Below are 12,526 nucleotides of genomic sequence, written 5' to 3'. Positions count from 1 at the left end.
CCACCGGCCCAACATGATTCTTCCTGCTTTAATTGTCTCATCCTAATCGAAGCATCCTACGTCACTAAAAAATATAGATCAAATCATAAACACTTATCAATTGGTTTAACATTCAAATTACACATAATGTTATTTGTTCATTGTAATATAATATTCAACCATTAGCTAATTTATACACATGTGGAGGCTAACGAATTATATAAATTTGCTTTGTGAGACCAAATATGGCAAATATACTCCTCAGAATCAGTAAATTTTCTTTTTCTTTTGCCATAATATTTTGTCTCTAATTCTTTAGAACTTCTTATTTTATACATTATGATTATTATTAAAAAAATATTCATCAATTATCAATATTATTACTATTTTTATAAACTCGATCATATTAGTGATATGGGTCAAACTTGGGTAGTTGATGGGTTTTGTATTTTGATCCCAAATATAAAAACTAATTATAGATTACCTCTAACAATTAACTATCTTTAGTATCTTGATTTCTGTACTTTCAAAAGTTATATTAAGATCCCTATATTTATAAAATCAAAATATTTAATCTTGTTTCTTCTCGTGCCGTCGACTCTACTAATGAAAATATCATAGTACTCAATGATAAATCAAAGTTATACAAAGTCAATATTTGCTTAGTAGTAAATCTTATGGTATCTTTGTCAATAGAGTCGAGAGGAGAAACGAGATTAAATATTTTACTTTTATAAGTATACGAATTGTAATGTAACTTTTAAAAGTATAAGAATCAAGATGCTAAAAATAGCTAATTATATAGAATAATATATAATTAACCTCAAATATGATTTAAAAAAATTAATTATATATATATATATATAATGAAAAATTTTAAAGAAGACTTTTATCCATTTACAATTTTGTAAAGAACGTATCAAATAAAGAAACTTTTAGATGCCGCCCTTTGCTACTTATGATCGCTTTGGATTCGTCCCTCACAGTGTTCACCGGCCGGCGCGTCGTCCTTGCTTTGCTATTTAATGAACTCGACCGAAATCTTTCTCAGATCGAGAATTGTCTCTCTAGCGAGTAGATCTCTCCAGCTCTCTCATGGCAGAACCACCAGTTCAGGCCCCTTCGCCGTCTAGTGCGCCGGACGCTGATGAACCATCATCCTTTTTGATGCTAGTATTTCACGCCTTCTTATTCTTCTGCTCCATCGGTTCCGGCTTCTTGATCATGGCCGCTGTGATGTTCCTCCTCTTGGCTCTCGTCCGTTACTGTGACGCACTACAATGGAGGTCCATGGTTACGAGTTTCCTCGATAAAATCCCACATGGCATCTACGTCGTGCCGTCTTCTCCTTCTCTACTGCCGTCGACTTCCGATGACGTTCCCGAGCATCAGCTGCATCACTGCGTGATTTGCATGGAGGAGTACGCGGGTGGCGAGCAGCTGTGGGTGATGCCGGCATGCAAGCACGTGTTCCATGAGGCCTGCATCAAGCAATGGTTGTTCAAGCCACCGTTGACTTGCCCCATCTGTCGGGTCCATGTGATCCAAACCGACGACGACGATGCCGACGACGACGACGACGGCGGCGACATCGAAACCCCGTTATTGGTCGGAACGTTTTGATGTTTGGTAACCTCGGTCACGGCGGTGAAGTGCAGATAAAAATATATCGATGAATTTTTTGATCTTATTCCCAACCAAGATTGTTTAATGTATCTCGCAGCTCAAAGTTATCTTTGTATGAAGATGTTGCTGTACATTCTGTCTCGCATACAGAAAGCACCATATAATGTCAAATACTTTATGTTCTTCACTCTGTATATGCCACTCCTTTTTCTCAGGCGATTATATATTCTTTAAAATGTCTTCTTTGATTGGTAAAGTTTATTAGTATTTTAATTACATTTATTATTTTGATATAGTTGTTCCAAAAATTCAATTCTAGAAAGACTCCCCAATTAATACAACGAGATCATCATCTTAAAAATAATATTCATGTATATGAGATAAAAGAGAGAGAGAGATGAGCTAAGAAGACAGTCTCACGTCACTGAGGATCGAAAAATTCTAATTACATATGCACGTTGAATTTGGTATCAGATCAGTTTGACTTTTGGTTAGAAAAGTCGGAAAAAGCCCTCTTCCGGGAGTCGAAAGTTGTCGATTCTTGATCTTCTTCTGCCTTTCAGCGACAGAGGCCGCTGTCTCTCCAGAGGCGTCCTACAGATGGGGCAGGTGTTTGATGGTTTAAGCAACCATTCTCGGATGCACTTCTCATGGAACCTATGCTTGCATCGGGGGAGCTCCCACAGCTTCTCCCCACCCACGAAGTCCTCCAAGCAGATGACGCAGCCCTCACGGTGGTGATGCTCGGGAGTGGCGATGACATTAGAAGATGACGACGGCGACAAAGGAGGGTAAGCAACGACTTTGATGACGTACAGGGAAGCTACAACGTCGGACCTATCTGGTTCTCTGCACAGCAATACGGCTCTGAGGAGGTTCCAGAAACTAGACATGATCGCAGAAGAGAAATGAAGGCCGCTAGAGGAGGAGCAAGTTCATTAAATAGGCATGGAGTAGGAGGGACGGAGTCTAAATTCTAGTAGGAAAAAATGGGAAGGTTTTCTAATTTGACAAAATTGCAATCATAACAATGATAATAATTTAAATAGTCATAATATTTAATATTTGATAATAATCATAGCATGTAAAATATGGAGTTTGGAAAGAATCAAAGGTAATATATTTTAATCACGGTAAATATAGATGGTAACTTCTGTAGTTGGTTTTATCTGGATAATTACATATTACCTATTATAGTTAGATCTCTTTAGTATTTCGATCCTTATACTAAAAAAATTTATATTGAAATCTATATAATTAGATCTTTTTAGCATTTCGATCCTTAGACTTAAAAATTTTACATTAAAATCTCTATAATTATGAAAGTAAAATATTTTACCTTGAATACCATAATACCATCACTCTTAATGATGGAAGATATAGTTCGAGTTAAAATTATATTTTTATCTATCATTTTTGTATTATTTGTGACATTCGTAAGACTAACTATCACATCGTTCTTGCTCACTATTGCTATAATAGTTACTATTATTGAAATTACTTTTTTATCCATCATTTTTATCTCATTTATGCATATCTTATCGTGTGTTAAATCATTTATTGGTAAACTTGACGTTAAGATAAATGAGGTTAAGTGTTTCATTTTCGTAACTATAAGGATTTTAATATAAAATTTTTGAGTCTAGGGATCAGGATATTAAAGAAGTCTAACTATAGAGATTTCAATATGAATTTTTTAAGTTTAGAGACTGAAATACTATAGAGGTCTAATAATATGTAATTAGCCTCCATTATAAGATCGAGAGAGTCATCGATAAATACAAAATCAAAAAATAGTGCCCTACAAGAATTTTGTTGATTTAGTGTTATTTGTTGGAATTCCTCTATATATATATATATATATATATATATATATATATATATATATATATATATAGCAAATAGAAGGAAAAAAATTCTTTTACGTAAGATAAATTCTAAGGCCAAAATTTGTGCCTCTCACATGTCTTAAATAATTCTCCATAACATTTCTATATCCAATAAAACAAATCTAGGAGTATGTAAAAGGAACATATGCATTTTATACATTACCAAAACCCTAAGATACAACATAGGATAATTATATAATAAGTAATACTTCAAATCTAAGGAATAACTTCCTCAATAATAAATCTTCCAAATTCAATTTTGTGTCCTTTAATTATACTTGTATCAATTTTTTTTTATGTAATTATATTTTTAATAAAAAGGAGTATTTTTGTCATCTTTGTCAAATCTCACATAGAAATTTTATAAAACTCAATTGTCCTCAAAATGCACAACAATTACATACGTATAAATTAGCTGCAAACAACTAATAAAGGTTTTAATTGGAATCGAACCTATCGCATTAATTGATTTTGAAGAAAAAAAACCTTCCTCTCCTCATTTTATTACCATTTTTTCCTTCAAAACTTGCTAAAACATTCAACTAATTTTTTTTATCATAATTTATGCAAATGGAATTTATAATTATTTGTAGCTATCGTCTGTTAAATGCATATATTTTTGTTTAATGTTAATGACAAATTTAACATCATTACCTTTTCAAACATTTTTTGTTTTTCTCATTATGATTGTTTTGTATTATGTTTCCTTTGCAATTAAAAACCTTTTGGTTGACCCATTCTAACAACAACCATTACACCATCCAATTTCTTCATTAAGGAGTTCCAAAAGAACAAATAAAGAAGCAGCTTCATCGATGTAGTTTCTCAAGTTTGCATTGGCTTCTGCCCTGACTGCTTCATAGGGCTTAATTGGATCATGCATGCCACATATTTCGGAGAAAATTTGCTAATATTTCGATGCTATCAGTTCTTGTTCTTCTTCTTCTTGCGGCGTTCAGCGGAAGATGTCAGTCTACAGATGGGGCAGGTGTTTGATGGTTCAAGCATGCATTCCCTAATGCACTTCCCATGGAACCTACGCTTGCATTGCGACAGCTCCCACAGCTTCTCCCCACTCACGAAGTCCGCCATGCACATGACGCATCTCTCGCCGTGATGCTCGGGAACGATGACGGCTTTAGAAGGCCATGACGATGGCAGAGGAGGGCATGCGGCGTATCGGGAAGTTGCAACCATGGCCCTATCTCGCGGTCCATCGCACGGGAATACACCTCTAAGGAGGCTCGCCCTTGGAGGAGGTGGAGCAAGTTCATTAAATGGAAGAAGGAGATAACACGCAGTCCATCATAACAATGATAATAATATTAATAGTCATAATATTTATTTATTTATCGATAATAATCATAACCTATAAAAAACAAGGAGAATTTCCAAAAGAATTAGAGATAAATATGTTTTAATCTTTAAATATGGATGGTGGACTTTTCTTAGGAGTCTGCTTTGCCCATTATAAGATTGAGGAAGTCAATAGAAAACACTTTTATGTATATACAGTAAATAGAAGAAAAAAAATATTTTGTATTACATAAATTCTAAGCTCACACGTCTAAAAAAATTCTCCATTTCTATATCCAATAAAAAAGATTTTAGGAGTATATAAAAGGTACTTTCATTTTTTATACGTACCAAAATCCAAAGATACATAGAATAATTATACAATAAGTGATCCTTCAAATCTAAGGAATAATTTCCTCCGTAATAATTTTTTGAAATATATATTTTTTTTCCTTCAGATAGAGTTGTATCAAATATAATTTTATAATTAAATAATTAAATATTTTAAATATTTTATAATTTTATAATTAAACAATTACATTCGTACAAATTAGCAAATTTTTTAACATAAATTTATAAAAAATAATATTTTATTTTTTTCTATCTCGTCTCCTCTCGATCCTCCGAAAGTATATTTCGACGTTCTAACACATAGTATGTTGAAACATATTCGATTGTATTAGTTGGATCATTGACCTAAACTGATGTGTTTATCAAAATTGAATTCGTAAAATATTATCTTCTCTAATAACCAAGATCTAATCTTCGAATAGAACTTTCTCATACCATATTGAAGAACCCTAAAAAAAATATGGTGCCTTCTACAATTCATAGTCATATGAAAAACAGTTATTATTCATTACAATTACTTATAATCTCTCTCTCTCTCTCTCTCTCTCTCTCTCTCTCTATCTCTTTCTTTTTCTATTATCATATTATCAGAAATTAAATATTGATGAACATATATCAGGTCAGATGTCAATTCAGTCTAAAGCTTAAGCTTTTTGTTATCGATCAGACACAATATATATTACAAGACTCTTTAATCTTTAGCTGTATAAAACGATTCTCTCAATTCATCTCTTTTATCTCACATATATACATCAAACATAATTAACATACTTTCTCAAGAATTGTAAGCACAATTCCATATTATGCGTACGTGAAGATATAATCACACTGACGTTGAGACAAGAAAGTGAAGTTCATCCGTATCGATGTTGATGTTGTGGCTTCTGGGAGCAATGGCTTTTCCATGGATCACATGCTTCCTGCAGACGGGGCAAGTCATGGATGGTGCGAGCAACCATCGCTCGATGCACACGCCATGGAACAAATGCTTGCATCGGGGCAGCACCCACAGCTCCTCGCCGCTCACGAACTCGTCCATGCAGATGACGCAGCTCTCCATGTCAGGCTCGGGAACGACCACGGAAACAGGCGGCGAAGGAGAAGACGAAGGGACGGCGTAGAGGGCACGTGGGATTTTGGTAAGGAAAGATGCAACCACAAACCTCTTTCGTTGTCTTTCGCAGTACCGCAACACGGCTCTGACGAAGAACATGATACTGACCAAGATCGCGTAGTAGACAATGGAGAGGATGCAGAAAATGAGGGCGTTGGAGAATAGCACCATGAAAGAGGATGATGCAGCGGCCAAGGGCGAAGAGTCTTGGAGTGGTGTTGCCATGAGACAGCGAGGGAGATGATTCTTGGACTGAGTAAGATCCTTGGAGTTCATTTGACGGCAGACGAGCGGCCGCACGTAGTCGGAGGAGCAGCGAGAGAGACGAATACCGATCCGAATGTAGTAGAATGGGCGGTATTGAAAGTTTTCCTAATTCCATATGCTACTATCAAAATATTTCAATGATTAAAGTGTTCTTATAATGTCCAACTTTATATATATATATATATATATATAGTTAATTTGTTTCTATTATATTAATATAGATATAATGATATTCTCATATGGATCTAAACATGAAACCTATCAACTGCACAATAATGTTTGAATAATCATAATATAATGATTTAATCTCATATCGAAAAATGGATTGAGACTAAAATTAAAAGTTTCAATGAGTATACTACTGTTAGCTTATGTTTAAACATTTTGAATCAGTGATTTAAGCTCAATAGACTTAATCCTTTTAATTCATAATAATTAATACTATCCATAGATAGGCGAAAGAATACATCACCACGTAGAGCCTTTATCCTATTAAGTTCTCTTTTGAGGTAACTAAAATCTATGCTCAAAAGTTTATGTCCATCTTCTCTCCAAAGTCTTAAACAAATTTTCCTAATCTCTCTATTATCTACTAAAATAATTTTTGGAGTATGTAAAAGGTACTTTCTCCTTTTAAACCTACCAAAATCCAAAGATACATAGCGTAATTATATGATAAGCAATCCTTAAAATATAAGGCTTCTTTTCTTCCATCATAATATTTAAATTATAAATTATGTTTTAAAATTTGTTCATTTAAATGAACTGGTCAAATTTGTTCATAATTAAAAATTATTTTTGTCATCTCTGTGTCTCGTATTGGAAATTTATAAGATTCATTAGACTCAAAAAATACACATCAACTACATACATTTCAATTATCTAGTAGTTCAATATCATATTGTAATAAACAGCTAATACAATGTGTAATTGGAACTGAACCAATCACACTAGTTGATTTTGAGCCAAAAAGAAAAAAAAAGAAGAAAAAAAAACCTTCCTCTCCCAATTTCACAATCATTTTTCCTTCCTCTATACCTTTTAAACCATTCAAATTTATGTTGTCTTCATATTGAAAATGAAAACTATTATTACAGGTAACTGTAATTTCTTACAAGTGTATAATTTTATTTAATGAAAATTTTAATTTTTTTTTCTCATTATGATTGATTTATTTTATGTCTTATTTGAGATTGCGAAACTAAATGTAATTTGAAGAATGTGATCTTCTTGATTTATTGTAATCACATAATATAGATGTAAGAGAATATTGTACGGGAACGCATGAGAATTTTCGATGAGATATCTTTGGTAGGAAACTCGAAAAAAATGTACACATGAGACATGATTATGTTGTACGAATAGCAACATTTTTTTTACAAAGAAATTAAAAAGAGTTAGAAAAGATGATAATTGAGAGAGAACACAAAAAAAAAATTGGATAATTATAGAACTAGCTTAAATAGCGAACTTCTATAACGAAGGTAGAGTAACTCTGTTCATTAGACGATGAAATCATAAAATAAAATATAACTATAGTCTTGCACATATATTATGAAAATATACTTCAAATATCCATCCACTCTATGGTGATGCAGTGTAATGTTCTAGTCTTTTTTATAGGACTAGATGAAGGAATTAAAAAAATAAAAAATCATAATCATATAAATAAGTGATATATATTCCTTTTTAAAATAATAATATTTCTTATTTAATTTAATAAATAATCTTCTTCTTAAAAGAAAAATCTTGAGTCAGGATTTTTCATCTTCGATCAAACCTGATTTCTTCCCTTTTTTTTTCCCTATAATTGTTTCTTTCTTTACCTTGTGGATCTATATACGTAAAAATATCTCTAAATTAATTAAATTTATTTAAATAAAAGATAAACTAAGTTGCTCCCCATTACACCATATTTTACCTTAGAGCAACTTTGACATTTTTTATTATATTCTTTAAATTTCTTAAAAAAGTATATATATATATATATATATATATATATATATATATATATATATATATATATATATATATATATATATATATATATATATATATATATATATATATACTTGTGAAAATTCACCCCTAATGGGGAGAGGATGAGAAAAATAAATAAGGATAGGGGTGGGGATGGAGGCATTTTCTATTACGTGCACAAATATGGGACGGGAATGGATAAAGCACTCAATTTTATGCCCATACTTATACCTGACCTGTTAACATGTGAACTAAGATGCTATAGCTAAACACTAGATGGGTTAGGTTTTCGTTATTCAATTTAGAGTAGATGAACCTTGATTAGAACAGTTATGATTCAATTGAAAACCATTTGGTTCACTCGAATCAAATGAAATATTTCCTCATTCAATCGTAACAACTCTTTATGGTAACCCTATACAATGCGCACTCAATCCCTAATCATAGGCGGCATCACAGTAACGATTTATCTCCATTAGTCCTCCTCCTCTCTTCATCGGCAAACGACTCTTCCTTCGATGATTGATGACTACAAATAACGAACAATGAACAACGATGATAATTTATCGGTATTCTTTTCTCTTTCCATCGCACACTTTCTCTTCCTTCCTTTGTCTTCATGGCTTCTTTCTTCATCGCAGCACCATTGCCCCCTTATTTTAGTCATCCTCGCTAACCTCGTGGTCTCACCTCGTCAATCGTCGCATCCCTCGTGTACCTCCCATGTGTCTTTCTCCGATCCTCTTTCATATTCTCTTTGTATTTTTTATGAATTATGATAATTTTGATTATATATATATAATTATTATTTTATATAAATTTTAATATTATTAATTAGATTTGATAATAGATTTATTTTTTAATAAATAAATAAATAAATAAATTATGAGGATATCAAGAACCCATGGGTTCTCTACTACAGCCCTCATTCTATTTAAATAAAAAATAAACGAAGATGAACGACGAGAGATGAGACGGGGATGAGGACGAGAAGCACACACTACCAGCCCCATTAACACCCCTAATCTTAATGGGCTATAATATCTTTTGTAACCACTTCAATACAAACAATAGTCGAAACCCTAATTAAACCAAGAAAGACAAGATGATTACAATAAAATTGCCATCAGTGGAAACTTTAGTACTACCCTTCTTCTTGTTATCGTCTCTACCAAGAGTTCCGATAATTTGTTAGAAGAAATTATCTTTAAAAAAGCCTGATGTGACATACATCAAATTATCTGAACACAATTTAGAACACTCGAACTGTAAACACAATTCCTTATCACATATCTACAGATATGATCAAAATCACGGAGGTTACGAACACTAAAAGAAAGAGCAAACGTTGACCACATCGGGACAAGAAAGTGAAATAGATGAGTGTTGTTGCTGTGGTGCATGGCTGCCACACTGTTCACAGGCTTAATTCACACAGATGCGGCAGGTCATTGATGGTGCGAGTAACCATCGTTTGACGTGCATTGCGGCAACGTGAATTCCTCCATGTTAATGGTGCGGCACGTACCGCGACGCTCGGGAATGACGACGGCGGAAGAAGGCGACGACGGCAACGGAGAATAAGCGTCGGTGGCACACTCCGGGATTCCATCAAGGGAAGCTGCATCTGCAGACCTATCTTGTAGACGTAGACCGCAGCACTCGAATATAATTATGAGGAGGTTCAAGAAAAATCCCATTATCACCAAATGAAAAATAAAGAATGTGTATTGTACAAAGAAAATGAATTCATTAAATAGCAGACGAAGAAGAGGATTGATGTATTCGAATCCGAATCCGACTAGGAAATAACAAATAACAAGAGGGTTTCCTAATTTGACTTGTTACCTACATAATCTTAAATAGATAAAAATGAATTAATCGTTACATATTTCAGCAACTTATATTAAGGTAGAAAATTTTCATTTGACTAATATGATCGGATTTATAATAATAACAACAATATTAATATTCAAAATATTCAATTTTCTAATAATAATAATCATAACTTACAAATGAGGAGGAGTTCCAAAAGAATGAGAGACAATATACTTTAATCATGATAAATATGGATGGTGGATGTCTCTTAGGAGTTGGCTTTACCCATTATAAAATCAAGGGAGTCAAGAAACCAAAAAAAAAATAAAGTCTATGCCCATAAAGAGAAGTCCAAATTCCTCATTTATCTATATATAATTAATAGAGATGACTATGTAAAAGATACTTTCACCTTTTTCACATACTAAAATCTTAAGATACATAGGATGATTATACAATAAGTATAAATATCGAATTCTAAGGAATATTTTTCTCGATAGTAAATATTTCATATATAATTTTTTATATTACAAATTTTCCTTTTAAATAAACTTGACAAATTTTCTTGTGATTAAAGAGATTAAGGATTAAAAAAAAAACTTCAACTCTAACTATCTCCATAGAGGAGTATTTTATTCATCTTTTTTCTCATTAGCAAATTCATAAAATTGGTTGGACTCACAACTACATATGCATGAATTAGTTCATAGTTAAATATTATATCATAATTAGTAACTAATACTACAAGTAATTAAAAATGAACCAATCACACTAATTTATTTTAAAGAAGAATATACTATCAATTTTCTTTTGTAACCTTCATGCCATGTTAAATATTATTTCAAATGAAATTTATTAAGGTTAAGGTTCATTTTGGCCATGTGATTTTTACCATAGATTTCTTAAGCCCTTATGGTGTACTTATGTTTAAAATAACCCATATATTTTCAAAAACATAATATATAAGTTCCTCTCATCAAGTCTGAGTTATCAGACATTAGAGTTTGCTTACGTATCATACTGATTTATAATAAATTATTAATATAATGACATATGTAATTTAGAGTTAATGTCCATTTTAACTAATATGATTTTGACTATGGATCTCTTAATCCCTTATAATTTACTAGTGTATAAAATAGCTCTTATATTTTTTTAAAAAATAGCATATAAGTCTCTCCTGTCAAATCTAAGTTAACAGACGTTAGAGTTGACATGATAAGTTATAATAAATCATTAATATAATGATACATATAATTTATTTTTTAAAAAAAAACTAAGACATCCATCAATAGCGGGAGGAGGCTTCGTCATGTAAGCGATCATCAATAGTAGCATCAAGCCGTTGTTGCTTAGCAGGGCATCAAAAACTTTTGAGCTCGATGTTGTTATTGGTGGTTGCTTCTATGACGATGCCTTCTCTTGCTATTGATGGAGGTCTAAGTTTTTTTTAACTTAAATTATACTTATTATTATATTAATGAGTTATTATGAATTAGTATATCACATAAGTAAATTCTAACGCTTATTAACTCAATAGGAGGAGCTTATATGTCATATTTTTATAAATTTATGGGTTATTTTAGACATGAGTAAACCATAAGAGCTTACGAGGTCTATAGCCAAAACCAACTAAAATGAACCTTTAATCAGACTCTAACGCTTGTTAACTCAGATTTGATGAGAAAAGTTTATATGTAATATTTTTAAAAATATAGTAATTATTTTAAACACGAGTAACTCATAAGGCTTAAGAGGTTCATGACCAAAATCATAAAGACTAAAATGGATATAAAGTTCATAATTTTGTTTACTAACAAATTTAATATCATTATCATTTCAATTTTTTTCTATCATTATGATTGGTTTATTTTATCTTTTCTATAAAATTACAAAACTAGAGGCCTATATATTAAGACCGTGATCTTTGTTTTGAAACAGTTGAAAGGAAAATATTGACTTGTTTTAAATCACATAATATCATTTTATCATTTTGCTACCCTTTGTCGAAAGAAATTATGTTAAATCTCTCAATGTACGTGCATTTTCTAGTACATATCTTGGCTGTGAACTCTCGTGAAAATATGTGCGTGAGATGAGGTTTAACTTAGAATAGATTCGCACGTGCTATCTTGAGCTACGCACAAGGGGGGCGATGGAGCAGGAGATTCACGAAGGTATTAGAGCATGCTGATAAGATATACCT

The 12,526-nt window shown here is 32.2% G+C and overlaps 2 protein-coding genes across 2 annotated transcripts; one reads left to right on the top strand and one right to left on the bottom strand.

The window, feature by feature from the left end:
• The first annotated feature begins 1,074 nt into the window (after positions 1–1,074).
• On the top strand, positions 1,075–1,602 carry LOC135628305 (uncharacterized). The gene has a single exon (XM_065134912.1). It carries the CDS (start codon positions 1,075–1,077, stop codon positions 1,600–1,602), a length of 528 nt encoding a protein of 175 aa, XP_064990984.1.
• A 494-nt stretch (positions 1,603–2,096) lies between these two features.
• LOC135628304 (RING-H2 finger protein ATL56-like) lies at positions 2,097–2,498 on the bottom strand. The gene has a single exon (XM_065134911.1). The coding sequence runs from the start codon at positions 2,496–2,498 to the stop codon at positions 2,097–2,099; it is 402 nt and encodes a 133-aa protein (XP_064990983.1).
• Positions 2,499–12,526: the final 10,028 nt, after the last annotated feature.

The sequence above is a fragment of the Musa acuminata genome, chromosome BXJ3-1, assembly GCF_036884655.1.
Source record: "Musa acuminata AAA Group cultivar baxijiao chromosome BXJ3-1, Cavendish_Baxijiao_AAA, whole genome shotgun sequence".
NCBI lineage: Eukaryota > Viridiplantae > Streptophyta > Magnoliopsida > Zingiberales > Musaceae > Musa > Musa acuminata.
The sequence above is the reverse complement of the archived record's forward strand: the minus strand, read 5'-3'. Positions and strand labels throughout refer to the sequence as shown.

Bases quoted from the DNA above. Each gene is read 5' to 3' on its own strand.
- LOC135628305 (XM_065134912.1), top strand. From the start codon at position 1,075: ATGGCAGAACCACCAGTTCAGGCCCCTTCGCCGTCTAGTGCGCCGGAC.
- LOC135628304 (XM_065134911.1), bottom strand. From the start codon at position 2,498: ATGTCTAGTTTCTGGAACCTCCTCAGAGCCGTATTGCTGTGCAGAGAA.